The 19,953-nt window shown below is 32.4% G+C and overlaps 1 protein-coding gene across 2 annotated transcripts in view; it reads left to right on the plus strand.

Annotated features, from left to right (window-relative positions):
- The window catches only part of LOC139516831 (methanethiol oxidase-like), a 56,540-nt gene that overhangs the window by 31,599 nt on the left and 4,988 nt on the right, over positions 1 to 19,953 (plus strand). The window contains exons 1-6 of one of the 2 annotated variants that reach the window (XM_071307158.1): positions 7,906 to 8,021; positions 8,456 to 8,622; positions 12,800 to 12,985; positions 13,962 to 14,082; positions 14,438 to 14,614; positions 19,054 to 19,235. In XM_071307158.1, coding sequence (XP_071163259.1) covers positions 7,997 to 8,021; positions 8,456 to 8,622; positions 12,800 to 12,985; positions 13,962 to 14,082; positions 14,438 to 14,614; positions 19,054 to 19,235 — 858 coding nt within the window. In that variant the 5' untranslated portion in view covers positions 7,906 to 7,996. Of the gene's footprint in view, positions 1 to 7,905; positions 8,022 to 8,455; positions 8,623 to 12,799; positions 12,986 to 13,961; positions 14,083 to 14,437; positions 14,615 to 19,053; positions 19,236 to 19,953 lie in introns of those variants that run through there. The other variant, XM_071307160.1, reaches the window with a different exon arrangement.

Here is a 19,953-nt window from a genome sequence, read left to right on the forward strand (position 1 = left end):
AATCAATCCCAAAGTTCGTAAAAAGTAGTAAAATCCTAGAATCAAACTTCTAAACATGCATTAAAAAACAAATCTGTGTTCCCGTAGATACGTGTGCAAAAAATGCATGCACAATCCGACATCAATGACCTGTTAATGAAAGAAAATTAAATCCGTTTGCACATTCTTTATACATAGGTGCATGTGCTCAGGACGACGTCTCTCTCTGCAAAGGATTATAATAAACTATCTGTTTGACTATATCAGCTTGGTGACGTCACAATCGCTGCATCCGGTACTACCTAAAATGAAAAAGGGGTTTTCCCCTTTTCGAAAAAATTAAAATGTGCACGTACATTTCAAACCATGCAGGTCAGGTTCGATTTCCTTTAAATACAAAATTGAATACAATGCACACACAATAAGATCAATAAGTAAATAAGACACACATCCTGGGAAACCCTATAAAAAAAAAAACATGTATAAAGGAAGATGCAAGGATTTTTTTTATAGGCGTGTATATATATCCTTGCATGTTCCTACAAATATCATAATTTCAATACAACTAAAATGTTGCACGGACCCGTTTTTACGTGTTCCTAGAGGCTAGGTCTCAAGTGTTTAAACACGGGCACTAGGCTCTCAATGCCGTTTTCACGTGTTCACAGAGGCTAGGTCTCAAGTGTTTAAACACGGGCACTAGGCTCTCAATGCCGTTTTCACGTGTTCACAGAGTCTAGGTCTCAAGTGTTTAAACACGGGCACTAGGCTCTCAATGCCGTTTTCACGTGTTCCTAGAGGCTAGGTCTCAAGTGTTTAAACACAGGCACTAGGCTCTCAATGCCGTTTTCACGTGTTCACAGAGGCTAGGTCTCAAGTGTTTAAACACAGGCACTAGGCTCTCAATGCCGTTTTCACGTGTTCACAGAGGCTAGGTCTCAAGTGTTTAAACACGGGCACTAGGCTCTCAATGCCGTTTTCACGTGTTCCTAGAGGCTAGGTCTCAAGTGTTTAAACACGGGCACTAGGCTCTCAATGCCGTTTTCACGTGTTCACAGAGGCTAGGTCTCAAGTGTTTAAACACGGGCACTAGGCTCTCAATGCCGTTTTCACGTGTTCCTAGAGGCTAGGTCTCAAGTGTTTAAACACGGGCACTAGGCTCTCAATGCCGTTTTCACGTGTTCACAGAGGCTAGGTCTCAAGTGTTTAAACACGGGCACTAGGCCATCAATGCCGTTTTCACGTGTTCCAAGAGGCTAGGTCTCAAGTGTTTAAACACGGGAATTACGCTATCCAAATCCTTTTCAACGTGTTCCGTGAGGCTTCAACTCTATCTATCAATCAATCAATCAACTGATTAATCGACCGACCAACCAATCAATCTATCACTCAATTAATTAAGCAATTAATAAAAAATCAATCGTGTTTCAGAGGGGAAAGACCGTTAACAATTGTTTTTTAAACAATTGATTTATATTTATTAGGTCTTTCCACCTTTCCGTGGAAAGACCTATTGAATTTGTTCTGATTATTATTATTATTTTTTTTTTTTTTTTTTTTCTTCCGCCTAATTTTTTTTCTTGCGTATTATTGATGTTTCAAAAGATGTCGCTTAGATATTTGGAATATGGTATCGTATAGTTTATACGCTTTAAAAATTTACAACTGTGTAACAAAATACTTTACGTTGTAAGAGTTATCTCCCCAAACACTGTTTTTCTTGTGGCCACTACTCCTTCGCAACCGTTAAAGATTACGACAAATTTATTTTACCAAATTGCTCGTTACATCTTCAGGATTAGGATATTCATTTGGACCGAAGCTTTACGGAGACTCCATATGAGAGTTATTCCCCCTTTTCCATTTAATTAAGTGATATGCATTTCTAAATGGTAAACCATAAGTGATAAAGACATAGGGTCTTTAGATTTGGGGTTCTTGGTCGAAAATAATAAAAATGAGGTCAAGGTCAAAGGTCAAGGTCATATTCTAAATTTTGATTTTGGCTTATTTTCATTTATTTTCAAATACCTTATGACATATCAACAAATAATTTTTCATAAATTGTTAGTTGCGACATGTCCTTACTTATATATTTTGATTGAAAGGGTGCGCAGACAATAAATGGGAGTTTTTGCCCATCTTACATATAGAATTACGCATAAAGTGATATTACTAATAAACCAAACATATTAAAGACCTTGGGTCTTTTGATTTAAGGTCCTTGGTTTGTGAACTTGAAATTGAGGTCAAGGTCATAGGTTAATATGACGTTCTAGATTTTGACCTTTGCTTTAAATTCATATAAATACATCATAAAGCCATAGGAACTAATATTTTAAACTGATTTTTAATATTTCAATATCAAAATAGATCTTTACTAGTGGAAAGACCTACAATTGTTCTCTGAACAATTGGTTTTTAATTATTATTTTTTTTTTTTTTTTTCTTCCGCCTAAATTTTTTTCTTGCGTAGTATTGATATTTCAAAAGATGTCGCTTAGATATTTGGAATATGATGTCGTATAGTTTATACGCTTTAAAAATTTACAACTGCGTAACCAAATACTTTACGTTGTAAGAGTTATCTTCCCAAACACTGTTATTCTTGTGGCCACTACTCCTTCGCAACCGTAAAAGATTACGACAAATTTATTTTACCAAATTGCTCGTTACGTCTTCAGGATTAGTATATTCATTTGGACCGAAGCTATCCGGAGACTCCATATGAGAGTTATTTCCCCTTATGCATTTGATATAAGTGATATGTGTTTCTTACTGGTAAACCATCAGTGATATAGGCCTAGGGTCTTTAGATTTGAGGTCCTTGGTCCAAAAAAATGAAAATAAGGTCAAGGTCAAAGGTCAAGGTCATATTCTAAATTTTGATTTTGGCTTATTTTCTCTTATTTTCAACAACCGTGAAAGATATCGACAAATTCTTTTTACTAAATTGTGAGTTGCGACATGTTGTAACTTATAAATTTTGGTTGGAAGGGTGCGTAAACAATAAATGAGAGTTTTCGCCCTTCTTATATTTAAAATCATGCCTATAGTGATATAACTCATTAATCATACATATTACAGACCTAGGGTCTTTTTGTTTGAGGTCCTTGGTTGGTGACCTTGAAATTGAGGTCAAGGTCAAAGGTTAATAGGACGTTCTAGATTTTGACCTTTGCTTTAAATTCATATTTATACATTATAAAGTTATAGGAACTGACATTTTAGATTGATTTTTAATATTTTGATAATAAAATAGATCTTTACTTGTGGAAAGACCTTTAATTGTTCTTTGAACAATTGGTTTTTAATTATTATTATTTTTTTTTTTTTTTTTCTTCCGCCTAATTTTTTTTCTTGCGTATTATTGATGTTTCAAAAGATGTCGCTTAGATATTTGGAATATGGTATCGTATAGTTTATACGCTTTAAAAATTTACAACTGTGTAACAAAATACTTTACGTTGTAAGAGTTATCTCCCCAAACACTGTTTTTCTTGTGGCCACTACTCCTTCGCAACCGTTAAAGATTACGACAAATTTATTTTACCAAATTGCTCGTTACATCTTCAGGATTAGGATATTCATTTGGACCGAAGCTTTACGGAGACTCCATATGAGAGTTATTCCCCCTTTTCCCTTAAATTAAGTGATATGCATTTCTAAATGGTAAACCATAAGTGATAAAGACATAGGGTCTTTAGATTTGGGGTCCTTGGTCGAAAATAATAAAAATGAGGTCAAGGTCAAAGGTCAAGGTCATATTCTAAATTTTGATTTTGGCTTATTTTCATTTATTTTCAAATACCTTATGACATATCGACAAATAATTTTTCATAAATTGTTAGTTGCGACATGTCCTTACTTGTATATTTTGATTGAAAGGGTGCGCAGACAATAAATAGGAGTTTTTGCCCATCTTACATTTAGAATTACGCGTAAAGTGATATTACTAATAAACCAAACATATTAAAGACCTTGGGTCTTTTGATTTAAGGTCCTTGGTTTGTGAACTTGAAATTGAGGTCAAGGTCATAGGTTAATATGACGTTCTAGATTTTGACCTTTGCTTTAAATTCATATAAATACATCATACAGCCATAGGAACTAACATTTTAAACTGATTTTTAATATTTCAATATCAAAAAAGATCTTTTCTAGTGGAAAGACCTACAATTGTTCTCTGAACAATTGGTTTTTAATTTAATCTATTTCCCTTAGGATCAGAAAGCACTACTCAAAATGATTATTTGATGACACAAGTAAAATTGTATATGATTTGATATGGTTAACCGTTTATGCCTGTTATAAACAGGTCGAGAACTCCAGATTTTCTGACGTGAGAATATTTTGCATAGTAAAAATGTAGCAACTTCCAAAAACAGAAGGCCGGTATGGCCTTAAAATACTGACCAATCGACTCAATGAACTACGGCTACTTCGAGTTTACTATGACCCGGAAACACGTGGAATTAGTATGAAAACTGTCAACTTTTATAGTTTCTGGGACTCTCATAATAGATGGTGTTGTTCTGTGAATATGTCTAATGTAAAATACATAACATAATATTCAATTTGCATGTTCAGATTAAAATAAGTATTGTTACTGGCTTCACGATTCTATTTTCCTTTTCGCCTTGTAAAAGTAGTAGTTGAACTGTTTTTTATACGCCTGTCAAATTTTTGACGGGACCTATTATGGTATACAATTGTCGTCTGTCCGTCAGTTTTGTTCAGTGGTTTAGGTTGATCTTGCAGTTGCGAATAAGAAATGAGTACCCTTTGAAAAGGGATGGCAAAGTCCATGTTTTGCTATGGCAAACCCAAAAAATATAAATTTCAATCAATATCTGAAATAAGAGGTGCATATAGAGGCATTATATTATAAAGAATTTGTGAAAGTTTTATTAAGTTTTGTTCAATGGACAAGGATGATCTCGGAGTTGCAGATAAAAGATTGGTACATCCTGCATGGCTACAATAACGGACGGAAAGACGGACGGGGCAACGATTACTATATACCCCCACGTTTCAAGTGGGTGGTATAAAAAGAACAAACAGTAGCTATATTATGTTGATACCATGAAATATTTACTTACCAAAAGCATTGTTTAGAATGAGGGATAGCTTCCTTTATATGTAGGTCCACTTAGTCTTCTCTAGTCAATTGAAGAAATTATTAAACAAATGATTCATACGGGAGAAAATGGTCTGGTTGATCGGGTGTTGATCATAACGAAAATGGCCGTTGAATGGCTGCTCACGCTACATATGTAAATTGAAATATATTATCGCCATAATTATGATGACTTAGCTTTAACTTTCGAAATTTAAAGCGAATAAAAATCGTAAATCGCGTTAATTAAGTGGTACTGTTTTTACACAATAAAATCATCGCAATAACAAAGACGTCTTGTTGTTAGATATAACGAAATATTGCCATAAATAAGGCGACTTGTGGTATATATATAGCAAATATTGCGATAATTAAGTCTTCTTAGTGTTAAATTTAACAAATCATTGTGCTAAATAAAGTGCCTTGGTGTTAGATACAAAAAATTATTGCGATAAATAAGGCGTCATTTTGCAATATACAAAACATTATCGCAATGATTATCAAATATGGTTTAGTTATAAACAATTACACAAGGCAGCTCCAGGCTTCCGTAGATATCTCTATAAGTTAAAAAGATATCTCTAAAAGTTTATAAGATATCTCTATAAGTAAATAAGATATCTCTATAAGTTAATAAGATATCTCTAAAAGTTTATTATATATCTCTATTAGTTTATAAGATATCTCTATAAGTTAATAAGATATATAAGTATATAAGATATCTTACTTCTTTATAAAGATATCTTTTAAATACATACTTTATAAGATAGAGATATCTTATAAACTAATAGAGTTATCTTATCAATTAATAGAGATATTTTATAAACTAATAGAGATATCTTATTAACTTTTGGAGATATCTTATTAAGTAAATAAGATATCTCTATTATAAACTATATAAAAGATATCTTATATAGTTGATAAGATATCTTATAAATTGATAGAGATATCTTATATTTTAAATAAGATATCTTATATATTTAATAAGATATCTTTATAAACATTTTAATAAGATATCTTATTTGATATATAAGATATCTTTTTAATAAATCAGATATCTCAATTTTATAAGATATCTCATTTTTGTTATTAAGATATCTCAATTAATTTATAAGATATCTTATTTAACTAAATAAGATATCTCGAAATTGAATTAATATAATAACGGCGTGCCATACCCGCCCCCTTTTTCGGATCCCGGCCACTGCTTGCGCACTTTGTAATTCATCATACATGTATGTATGCATGTGTGCAATGTTTAATCAATAAGTTGTACATGTATCTTTAAAAATAATAATATGTGTGGGAAGTCGTTATTGTCATTTTCATTTTAAGTGTTTGTAAACCGCTTTTACAAACCAATTTCATAAACTACTTTAATCAAATACAAAATGTAAACACTCACTTCATTTTTTTCATTCAAATGCATTCGGTATTATTTCTAATTCATATGCCAGTCATTTTAAAAGCCTCTGCACACAAGTAAATATAAATAAATTTTTCCTATAAAGAAAAGCTGACTAAATTTCAATTACGTTGTACAGCTTTGTCTTTTTACATACACTTTTAACAATAAAACAATAAAACACAAACAGTTTTTTATTTTGATTCGAAGGCCACTATCAGTCCTATGTAATTATACAATTGTCGGTTTTATTGTTTGTATTTAATGCCATAACCCTTTGATGTAAACGTGTTTGTGCAAATAAATATTTTCTGTTGTCTAATTTTAATGCGTAAAAGCATAATTAATCATGATAAATGTATATTTCGACAAGTATTTCGTGTATATTGAAAATAACTGAGAAACGGGGGTTCTCACTGCTTGAGTTAATAAATTATTAGCGTGAGGATTTGGATCCGAAAACTGGTTATTTCACGCCATGTATGTGTCAGGAATTCTTAAAGTTAATTGTATAAAACCATTTTTTTTTAATTTTGGGCAAACATCTATCATGTCTATACTCGCAATTTACGTCATTTTTGTCGAGCCTTCGACTTTTGTCGAAAAAGCGAGACATAGCGATCCTACATTCCGTCGTCGGCGTCGTCGTGGTTGGCTTCCACAAATATTCACTAAGTTTTTGAAATTTTAATTACATTCTTAAACTATCCTGTATTTGTACCAAACTGGGACAGAAGCTTGTTTATGATCAAAAGCTAGCACCTAGAAGGTATTTTTTTTACAATTTTGTTCTTGTTTTTCCGTATTCTACTTATAGATAGACTTAGTTTTTCTTCCAGTAAACATTACATACAGTCTGCAGTTAAAGTTTTTAAAACATTTATTATATTCATAAATTATCCTGGATTTTTAACAAACTTGGACAGAAGCTTCTTAAAATCAAAAGATAGTATAGAGAGGAATATTTTTATTATTTTGTTCCCTCATTTTTGTTGAGCCTGCAATCAACAACAAAAGTAGGCGCTACACTAGGTTACGCGGAACCCCTTAAATTTTTTTTTTATTACAGTCGTTCAAATTATTCTAGAAAAGCTCTTAAAAAATAGTGGCAAATGACTTGTCTTTGAATTTACAGAGTTGGATAATGCTCTCTGATACTGAAGAAAATTAGAGTTGCACTCTTGCACAGGATTTATTTAACAACTTTTGGGGTATTTTAATCAAAGGCAAATTCAGTTCTGGCAGCCTCCTTCCCATTCTCTTTCGTTTTGACAGAACAGGTCATATAAGACTTTAATGAGATGTTCATGACCTCTTGTCCTTATTCGAAAAAAAACACCCTATTACAAAATATAATGACATTGCATTTAAACCCAGCAAACCAAATATCATATTCATAACTAGTCAACCATTTATTATTTTACATCCGGACAACTATTTCTTTCTTTACGGTTGAGTCTTCTGCTACCTGTAAGAATTTATTCTTTTTAAAAATGTCGGACTGTGAAGAGGAATCTGGTAAGTTCTAGTTAAACATATTTTTTTTATTTTTTTAGACCGCTCTATAAGACGTGTCTCCGAATGTCTTTAGATCAGTGTGCAGCACTAATTTTGACTATTGTGTATGTTTTCATTTAAGGTAGCACAATACAAAGATTTTTCATCCCCAATCAGACATCTTTAAACTGATGTAATTCCACTCATCTTTCTTTAAATTTTATAAATGAGGTACCAAAAGAAAGAAGAAGGATTAATCTTTCAAATTGTGATAATTCGGTTCACATAGTGTATGCTATTAGTTACATGCAATCAAGTGTAGCAATATTGTATTAGTACTTTTCTATGCTCCTCATTTCTGTCTGGAAATATTGTTTGTACAGTCACACTACTATCAATTATAATATACTTTTCACCTTGTATTTTTGTTTTTTTATGTTTATTTTCCTCAACAGCTTGTTGCGGAGGACCTGGATATGCCTCACCACTTTCTGCCATGCGGAGCGGAGCTAGGGAGACATTGGTATATATTCCCTGTATCATTCCACCAAGCAGACGGAATGTTGAGCCAGATTACCTGGTCACAGTAGACGTTGACCCCAAATCACCAACTTACTGCAAGGTAGAAAGGGTTTGGGATGGGTGTTTTTTTGGAGGGGGTGTCGTATTAGCGACAAAAGAATCTCCAGTTTTCTTTGATTCTGTACCTTGTTGAACACAATAACAACAATACAAAATAAAAAGTTAGACTTATGTTTCCATTTCTTTTCCCTCCCTATGCTACAAGAACGTCTAAGTTCAGCTCACTTGGTATCTGTACCCGAATAGATTTTATTTTTTCCTTCCGCTATTATTTTTAGATAGTTTATATTTTGGAATATTCAAATATTGCCGGTAAATACATTGAAGTAATTCAGCAATCTTCTACGTAATGAGTTTGATTTGTCTAAGATCTAAACTATCAAAATATCAGTAAGTGAAAGGTATTTCAACTAATCTTCTGGACTAAAATACCAATCAGTATATCCCTTATGGGTTTAGTGAAATAAGACGCGGGAAAAGCCCCCCTTTGCGCGATGCCAATATTTTTCGTACATGTTATTTTGAAACAGTTACTTTACGATATCAATTTATCTATTCATCATTTGTTCAATTGATTTGTTTTTGCTGCAGTTATCTTTTTCTCAACACTGAAAAACTTTCTTGATTTTCAACTAGCATCTTGTCAGATAAAAAGAACGGCCGAAGAGTTTTTTTGCTTGTGTTTTATATGTCTGCATGTGAATTCACAAGGTACATGCACTACGTGACAACATTTTGGACTACGGAAATACAACCATAATTTGCAGAGTGATTCAAAAGAAGCAAACACCTACATTAAGTTAAATACGGTATATACATTGACAGAATTATACACGTTGGATATATATATATTTCTTTCTTTTATTTTATTTACTTGCACGCATATCTCTTTCGGATACATTGCTCAAGTTACCCCATTTAACTTACATGCACTATAGTCGATAATGTAAAATAAATACCTTGGTCATTTCTTATGCCTACTATTGGTTTAATCAATGCATCTTTCTGTATCTCTAAAATTTGTAGTGTAATGAACTTTATATTGTCAACCCATGATTTTTAACAATATTTATTGAAATGGATTGTCATTACTCATATGTTATGTTGGACAGTAATTTGATAAGTATGAATTAGTATATTTCTCAGTTTTAGTAACGAAGTGAAAATAATACCTGAACTTATATATATCATAAATAGGTTAATCTTTTTTATATGTTTATCAATGCGGTGGTATGTTTTGTAAAAGATGTAAGGTCGGGTATTCACAATACAGACTTGTAACTTATACTACAGTCATTGTTATTTAATGACTTTTTTGAACTTATAACGAATAAAAAATGTTTGGTAATTTGAGCGTTTGAAGGATATGTGAAAAAAATACTCGAGATATACATAATAAATGAGCTACCCATCCATAACATAAAGCATACCGAAATAAGTCAGTTTAGTTAAATATTTGACCTTTACCTGTATAAATATATACCTGATGTTCATTACTTTTATGGAAAGAATAGATTTAATGATTAAAGCACTGAAAAAACATAAAATCTGTAAGATTCACATGTGTGATTCCGCTCCTCTTGGAGAACTCCTATTATAACTATATGTGTATTCGTTATTCGATGTCAAGACTTGAATCTTAGGCTGTGGACTGGCTTTTCTTTTATGATACAGCAATCCAACAACACTCACAAAAGACATCTAGTAGTTCAATGTGTTTTCGAAATTAGACAAACGTCTATACTGTCTCTCCCCGCCACGCCTTGTTTATTGACCTTCCCATCCTAGTTCATTTAAATGATTACTTACTTTTTTTCAAATATTAAACTTCCGTCTTTTCCTTGGTTTAATTTGGTGTTGTTTCTTGTAGGGATCCAATATTGTCGTGACATATTCAATCTTTGAAAGAAAAAGTGCAAAGTTTAGATATAGGAAAATAAATTACTTCAATGCATATGATGAATGAATGAATGAATGAATAAATAGTTTATTAGAGTGCAACCTGAATATATACAATATAATGTATATTGAGTATTGACATAATGATTCAGCCAGCCAAATAGGCTTATGATGCACTATCATGTTTTAACTTTAAATATTACAGATATAAGAAAATGAGGTCAAAATTATAACATTTAAAAAAATGTAGACATGCGTATACGATATTTACTATAGAAAGATTAAACAGTTATATAAATTCACGTCTTATATTGGAACATTCTAAAATAAAGTTTGCTACAAGTTTGGTATTAGCATTTAAGAGTACTGTAATGGCTTCGTTTGGAAGTAGCTCATCAATGCGAATAGAAGGTAACTCCCGTAACAGTCTGTTTCGTGCATCAGTATAACGGTCACAATAGATGAGGAAATGTGTTTCATCTTCAATCGAACCTGAATTACACTATTTACATATACGTAGATTAGGTAGAATGTTTCTGTAACGACCTTGTTCAATTTCTAGGGGAAAAGTTTCACTTCTTACGAATCCTTGCAAGTGCTGAACGTTGCACCCTTGATAAATGTCTTTTTACATATGGTTCCGTTGAGAATTCGGACTTAAAAGTTTTATACGTTCTCAGTTTGGGCATTGTTCGCACTTCATTACTCCATTTATCTTTGAAGTCATCTACATATTTACTTTTGACTGTTTCTAAACCGTAGTTTGTAGAAATATTCTCGCCACTGTAGTTGATCAAATGCGTAAGATTACAAGTATTTAAAACTGTCTTGATATTGTTAAACCAGGTATTTTTGTAGCGTGTAGAGGTTTCAATGTCCCAACAGAACACTTTACGACAAAGTCTATTGTCTGGCATTTTCATGAGGCGACACCATAGGCGTATCGCATTACACCGCGTATGAATATGTACAGGTAGCCAACCCATATCCCCTAAGACAGAAGGAATCGGAGCACATTTGCTAATGCCAAGGAATGTCCTTATAACGCTGTATTGTAGTCTCTCAAGTGAGTCATAGCGCTTGGTACCTCATATTCCAGACGCATAATCCATAACCGGGATAACTGTGTTGTCATATATCTTTGTGTATACTTCGAAGTCCATATTTCCCATATGCAAGAATTTGGATGTTAATGATCCTAATGATCGGCTAGCTGCCGCTGACAGTTTATTAACAGACACTTTATAGTCGATGTTTTCGGACAATGTTAGGCCTAAATAACGGTACTTTTCTACGTAATCTAATTCCTTTTGTCCGAGTCTGAACAAACCATCTGATCTACTGGAAGATGCCTTACGAACATGCATAGCTTTGGTTTTTCAATGTTCACATTAAGAAGATTTTTCTTTGTCCAGTCATGTAGAACGTTGAGTTGAGATTGTAAGCCTTCACTTGAGTCCGAAATGAGAACGACGTCATCAGCGTAAAATAAACAACTAATCATGTCGTTTCCAACCAATACTCCTTGTGAAAGACCTTTGATAAGTGGCACCAGATTGTCAATGAATAACGCAAGCAATGTAGGTGTGAGGTTGTCTCCTTGACGTACACCGGAATCTACCGAAAACCAGTCTGTAAACATCATTGGCGAAAGTCTAATAGCACTTTTCAAGTTTGAATAAAGACATTTTATAACTTTGAACATGTTACCGTGAATACCCGCACCTAACAGTTTGTTTGATAAGATAGTGTGACAATTTATGAGACAGAATAACGGTATTTGAAATGTGTCAAAGTGAAGTTAATAATCAGAGAAGAGTAATTTAAATCCACAGGGATAATGGTATAGTCCAGTCTTCATGTCGTTAGACGCAACATACCATTCTGTTGCAAAATGATATTTTTAATTGCAGCCGCCCAGTTATAGAGACGATGGCGTTGCCGTCAATATTAGGTGAACACGACACTATAGAGATTTTGAAAATACCAATCACATTTGTAGGCATTGTAACGTTTGTAACTGAAACAAAATTTGTAAACATTCTATTTTAGAAAAAAAAAATGAATAACAATTCTGAATTTCTAACCACCATAGTATTAGATACATACGATTGTATTACTATATGCCACTAAATACGTGTTGATAGAGGCTATTATTGGCTTTTTATATACACGTATCAATTGCCTTACTGATGTAACTATTTACCACCAAGCCATGCCAAATCAGATACATGGGTTGGCATGGTAAATCATTCACCAATGTAACAGTTGCATACATACCTTGGAAGTCAATTTTAGCTTTGATTATCTTTTTTAAGGTTATCCACAGACTGCATATGCCAAATGTGGCAGACGAACTTCATCATACAGGATGGAATGCATGTTCCAGTTGTCATGACGATCCGTCAAGATCTAGAAACCGACTTATTTTACCATCAGTCAACAGCAACAGAATATATGTGGTGGACACTGGAACCGATCAAAGAAAACCTCAACTAGACACGGTAATTACAGCCGATTGCAATGAGTGTGTAGGCAAGGTTATATCTTTGGTTAGCTTGCTTGTTAGCTGAACCATGAAGTCTTTATCAGGTAAAGTATACTACCCTACTTTCGAAGTGGCCTAGTCCTACAAACAGATAGATTGGCTATATGTCGGACTAGTCTACTCTTTAAGGAAGTTAGTTTACCTAACCTAATAATGACTTCACGGTTCAGCTTACAATTAAGCTAACCAAAGATATAATCTTTGCCTACACACTCAATGCAATCGGCTATAAACTATTATACTTAATACGATTTACGTTTCTTGTTGATGATGACGAGGACGATGGCGATTGAGAGATGTAGACGTCCGGCGGCAAATAAAATGGATATAGAGGACAATAACAGGGGTTTTGGTGTCGAACTTAACCGATCGTTACCTATTAATAAACAACCAACACCGAACCATGAGCACGAGACAAATAAACGAAAAGATCGAGGGGTATATATGTGTTTTAATATGTACTTTATGCTTTCCCATTTGCTAATTAAACTTTGTCAAAGCAGGGAATAAGTGGCGAATTGATATTTTTCTTTCAAAATCGGTTAAAATTAGATCAAATTCACGTTTGTTTAACTTTTATTTCATCATGGGGGTTTCTCTCGCAATTGCGCTGTCTAGTTGTAGAATTTGAATAAGAAAATGGTGTACGCGAATTTGTGCACGTGAAGACAATAAATCGATAGCAGCACATATTCGAATATTTTGATAGAATAAAGGATTTTCTTTTACACATAATTATGTGTACATGCAGTTTATATTAAAACTCAGCTATTCAGGTGTATAAAATATATTCAACTTTTATGTTTAATTTGAAGTTTGGTTTTAAATCAGCAGAAATTTCCAATACCATTGAAGTTTACGAACGATTTCAAACTTAAAAAAAAGATTTTGTACAAAAATGTATTATGTATTAAGTTTTATATTTTATTAAGAGTATTGAGCCATGGGAGATGACAGAAAAATGTGGGATGTCAGCTCCTCACACGACACATTGTCTTGGTTCCGGTGATATAATGATTAGCTGTATGGGAGATCCGCAAGGAGACGCCAAAGGTATGTTATATATAACGATCTAGATTTTTATAGTTTTTTTCCCCAAATTCTCTAATGGTACTTTTTTGTCCTCAATATTAAAAAAAACTCTTTTATTTTTTTTAATTTTAGGACATTATATTCATGGATACTTTCGTGAACATTACAACTACAAGACAGGAAAACAAAATACTATATAAAATAATGTATGATTGCCAATGAAACAACTGTCGTCGTTTACTTTTTTAAAAGTAAAGAGATAACGATACAACTGCAGTTTCATTGACAGTACGTGCAAACCAAAACCCAATATGACATTTTTGGTCCTAAATCTATTACTGTATGCTCTATAAATATTTCATTTTATTACTTTAAGGTGGTTTTGTTTTGATCGACGGCAAAAGCTTTACAATAAAGAAGAAATGGGAACGTGAATCTATTGAATTCGGTTACGATTTTTGGTATCAGCCATATCATAACGTCATGATCAGTACTGAGTGGGGTTCACCAAAAGCATTTAGGAGCGGATTCAATCCTGACCATGTAAAACAAGGTAAGACATAATCATTATTTCCTGTTTTAATATTTAGTATGAATTATTGCTATTTTGGTTCATACTGGCTTGATGTCAAGCTACTATATGATTTGCAAAATGAGCAAATTGAGGCAATAGTAGTTTACCGATGTTCAAATCAAAGAAGACATATATCAAGGTAAAAGACAAAAAATTAAAGAATCGCATACCTCCCCCCATCGGAGACCAGGTGTCGACAGTATAAGCGACTCCTCCTATGCCTGCATCACCTGCTATAATAATTCTCACTTCATCAAAATGTCACAAAAACACAGGAAAAGGAAGTTAAGGTTCAAGTCTTTTTAAATCCACAATGTCCACGAAATACTTTTGTTTACTTCAAAGACCAATCAAAACATACCTTACGTGGTATGATTAACTGTAAGGTTAATTTTTTCTTTCCAATTATCTGATTTTGTCATGTTAAATGTACCCCAAGCTCTTTTTTTTTGTACAATATCATATCTTTTGTTTTTTGTTTTAAAAAGCAAAATGACATGACAAGAAAATTGAAATTATATGTAAAAATAAAATCATAAACACGCTCCAAGATTTAGGACGCATTTGTCGCTTTACAGTGGCCATCCTTTTGTTTCAACATGCATGTCCTACTACACTGATACGAAAGTATTAAAAAGAAAGAATTTGGAGTTAGAACACATACAGTTCAAGCTTGAGTTCAATATATATAATGCAAGGAAAAAGTATAGAATTAAACAAAATTACCAAAAAATGAGAATATGATATGACCCTTTATGGCTCTCGCTGTGCGCGTGTAGAGTAATATATAATTATTTTCATCATTTGTCCTTGTGAAACACAGTAATAACAACAGAACTTTTGCTATAAATATGACAAACAATCATTTTGAGTATGATCGTCATACTAAATATGATTGTTTGTCATATATCCTCACGACTATCATGCAATACTGTTGTTTTGTAGTTCACAATTTTTAAGAGTTATGTATACAAAAGAAGATGTGACTTTATAGTTTTATTTAACTTAATGCTACACCTTAACACCTAGTAATTGCAACCCTCTGAGATTGCTGTCATATTTAGTAGGATCACTTATTATAATAATGTGAAACCCGTTATTTTGATTTGAGAATTTTTCATCATTTCGACCATTTCTGGATTAGGTAACGTAATTACAACTTGTTAACGCCACTCCTCTGCGATCGTCTGAGAATACTTTCGTAGTTAAATTATTTGTTATAATGCGAAGTTGACCATGATATTCCTTCAGTTTGATTTAACAGTTTGAACTGGAGTTGTTGGACTTATTATTTTTAATATTGTTAATAATTGTCACGTAGTTACAGCAATACCTTTTAGATGTTGCGATACACTTTATAACTTTGAAGGATTGTTTGTCATCGTGTGTAGTTGACCATACTCTACTGTGATTTTAATTTGACAATTCTTGAGGCACACTGACACTTTGTGGACATAAGTCCTCTGTGAAAATTTCCCCGAAAGTTTCATTGTTGGTATGATTGGTTGTCATCGTTTGTCGTTGTCTATATCATACCGACATTTTGGTTTAAACGTTTTTGTTTGTAAGATAATTTAAATGGAACTTTACCATTGGTTCGATATAAGTAATTACATGAGCATCTGTTATTTATAGAAGACATTAAATTCTAAAGTAGATAATCATTTAGAACACAGCAATCTTCTCTTTATGTAATATAGCATGAAACTATATAACATCTAGGTTAATCATATTAGAGTATTATTTTGATTTGATATTTAAGCAAACAACATTTCTAATAACAAAAAAAGAGGTGAACAATATGTTTTGAGATACCCTTAAATTACAGAGATTTTATCATTTTTGCAGTATTTATCTTTGTATAAATGGTTTGATTGCCATGTGATACATTACTGTTCAGTGTTGAAATTAGGAATTTATGTGGGAATGTTTTCTACTGTTTGTATTTAAATGTATTTATCACATTGTCCAATTGTATAAACTAGTTTTTTTTCTTTAATTTGATATTGTCCCAAACTGGTCAGCCGTTTGTTTTAACAAATATTTCTACAAAAATCAAGTGATTTATATGTGCGTCTACAGATAATATAGGACAAAGATCAGTGAAGCAAACAAAAACAATAGCATCGATGCTGACAACTATTTCTATATGTCTCCTCTTTTAAGGTTTGTATCAATGCACTAACTTTTAATGTTTTTTTGGGGGGATATTTCTATCATCTGTATATATCTGAAACATTTTGGTTAGGTTACGTTTGCTTGTTTTAATTAACTCAGTTTCCTGGATTTTTTTTTATCAAGTTTATTAAAAAAAAACAAGAACTGATCACAGATACCAGGCTTTTATTTTTTTATTTTCAAATCGATGTTTAACTGTCGAGACTATCGTATCTTCTCTAATTTTGTTGTTCTATTGCTCAGTTTTGTTGTATTTGTATATGTTTTGTCGTCCTTCTATTTATAAAAGCTTTGAAAGATTTGTGACATTTGAAGTACATATTAAAGAAAAAAAACTTTGGAGATAACTGAACGCTGACTTGCTGAGACTCGTCATTTTAGTAACGGAAAAAAGTGCCGAACTATTGGCACATTTCGATGCAACTTATGCTTAATTTCCCTTACACAGTCTCGGGCATCCTTATTTACATATTAATGAGACGTGGCTTTTACTCCCATGTACTAAACAAAATAATTGGTAAGTGAATCTTAAATTGAAGTAAGTCACATTTTTCCTTTTTAAATTTTGACGTAGAAATGATAAATTATTCTTGAAAAAGTAGGTCAATGTACACATCAAGTGTTAAAAAAACCATCGTCTCCTTTTTCATATGTATAGTAATTGACACCATGATTTATACGGTAATATGAGGTTCGGTGTTGCTTTTATTGGTATTAGGTATGATTTAGAATGATTGTTTTAACGCTGATATTTAGTTTGTTCCTAATGACGACATGCTGATAATGTCACTTGACATGACGTATTAACAGAGTTGCTACTGTTTGATTTATATCGATGTTGAATGGTAATTAATGTTCTTATTATATTTTTCGATTTTTCCCAAAAAACCCACAATATTTTTATATCAGATTGATTCTCAAGGTGAAAACTAAAACAAAATCTAATCTTTAGTCTGTCTATGACGGCAACTTAACCCTACGCAATGAAAAAATAGACAATATACTATTGCGTATAACTGCGTTCAAATAAAGAGCCGGAATGATACAAATGGACATCATATCTCGTAAATAATTTTCAAAGGTACCAGGCTTATAATTTGTTTACACTACACAGAAAAAAAAGACTGAGCAACACAAACCCCACAAACAAGATGTGTCACTAGATCTCCTAAAGGATAGGTAAATCCTTCTCCACAAGTGGCACCCGCCATGGTAAGTACCAATTCGGTAATTAGTGTCATAGTGATAACTAGCGTGAAGCTTAGAGAAGTTAAAAAGGTGGGGTTCGTGTTGCTAAGTCATTAGTTTTCTATGTCTAGTGTACTATTTTTTTTTCTTTAGCCATAGCGTTGTCAGTTTAGTTTCGGTCTATGATTTCTAATGTCCCTCTGGTATCTTTCGCCCCTCTTTTAAACTGTTTTTATACTGTTTCAAAAGGAAAGAAACTGAATCAATGTGTTATAACATATATTTTTAGTTTCTTAGTATCCACGTTGATTCAAAACCGCATTGATAGAACCTAGTTTCTGAAACCTTTTATTGAAGGCTAATACAATTGATGTTGATAGTTTTGTAAGATTTTTCTTGGATCATTTGACAGGCTATTGTTTATTCGGGAATTTTCTCTTGTAAGCAGGAGTGAATGTTGAGCTTCCATGTTAACTATCAATATCTTATTCTGTTATGAATCAGTTTATGTTAGGTGATTTACTAACAAAAAGCTATGTTATTCGGGTCTTTATCTGAACAACACAGCTGTAATGGAGTAGAAAATGTGCTTAGTAAATATTTGATCGTTGAACAGAAGTAGCATGAACGTTCATAGACCCATTTAGTTATTTAGTTAAAGTTTTACATCCATTATGAATTGGTACCTTTAATGCTATTGTAACTAGATTGATAAAATACTAAACCATTCTTAACATTATGAGCTGAAAGCTATCAAACCCGCCTCATGATTTGTATTGCTTAATTGAACTATTGTATGAATCGAGGTCATCTAGATACTGACATTTCTACGTATTTATACCACTCCGACGGTTGAGTATTCCCCAAAAAAGGTATAAAGAGAAAAATGCATCCGGCGCACGAAATTATAGAGTGTCTTTTATTTACAAGCACTGACAGATACCGCTTCGGACCCACGATTTGGTTTTAGCTCGATATGCGATGAGTATAATTTGGTTTAGCCTAGTACTTTAAAAGTTTTATTTGAGGTGAAAGCCTTTTTTTCTCACCAGGATTGTATGGACAATGTTTGAACGTTTGGGATTGGCAAAAACATGAAAGAATTCAAAGAATTGACCTTGGAGACGAAGGTTTGATCCCACTCGAGATTAGATTCCTCCATGATCCGGAAGCAACAGAAGGTTTTGTTGGATGTGCTCTTAGTTCCAATGTCTTTAGATTCTGGAGAAAACCTGTTAGTACAATACTTGTTTATAAGAAGAGATTGTGTTGTAAATTATTTAAAAAAAAAATACTGCCTATATAAATAACATGGATTTCTGTGTGATATAATTAAAATACAACAAATAACCGTTATTTCTTTAAAGAAAACAATAATAACATCAATTCTAATTTTCACAAATTTTTTTCACAATGAAGTGATATAAATTTTGTTTTCTTAATTGAACATATGTTCTCGTGAATCTACCAATGAAATTCTTCTAATACGAGAAAAAGAATTTAAAGGACACAATCTTTCTACGCAACAAATATACTCGATGTCGTACAAGAAGTACACAAGACAAGTAAACAAGGTCATTGAACAACTACAAAATGTTTAGAATGCGATATTATAACATTTGTTCATCGTAGCATCAATTGTTATATATTTTAAACACACATTACAAGATAAAATTAAATGGTTCTAAATAGAAAAACTACATTTTTTTTAAACGTGTATTTAAATAAATAGAAAAATATAATAATAGTGAATCACTATTCTATTTATTTAAAGATAGTAGTAGCGCCAAAACAAAAGAAACATTTAATGTCAAGATTTCTTTACAAAATTTATCAAAAAGTAATACAATGATATTTAAAATCCGAGTACAACTCTATCAAACTTTAAACTCAAACCCCAAGATATTATGTTATCATTGTAGTGACTACATAAGTAATTTTCAGTCGCTTTT

Source organism: Mytilus edulis, chromosome 3, assembly GCF_963676685.1.
Source record: "Mytilus edulis chromosome 3, xbMytEdul2.2, whole genome shotgun sequence".
Taxonomy (NCBI): domain Eukaryota; kingdom Metazoa; phylum Mollusca; class Bivalvia; order Mytilida; family Mytilidae; genus Mytilus; species Mytilus edulis.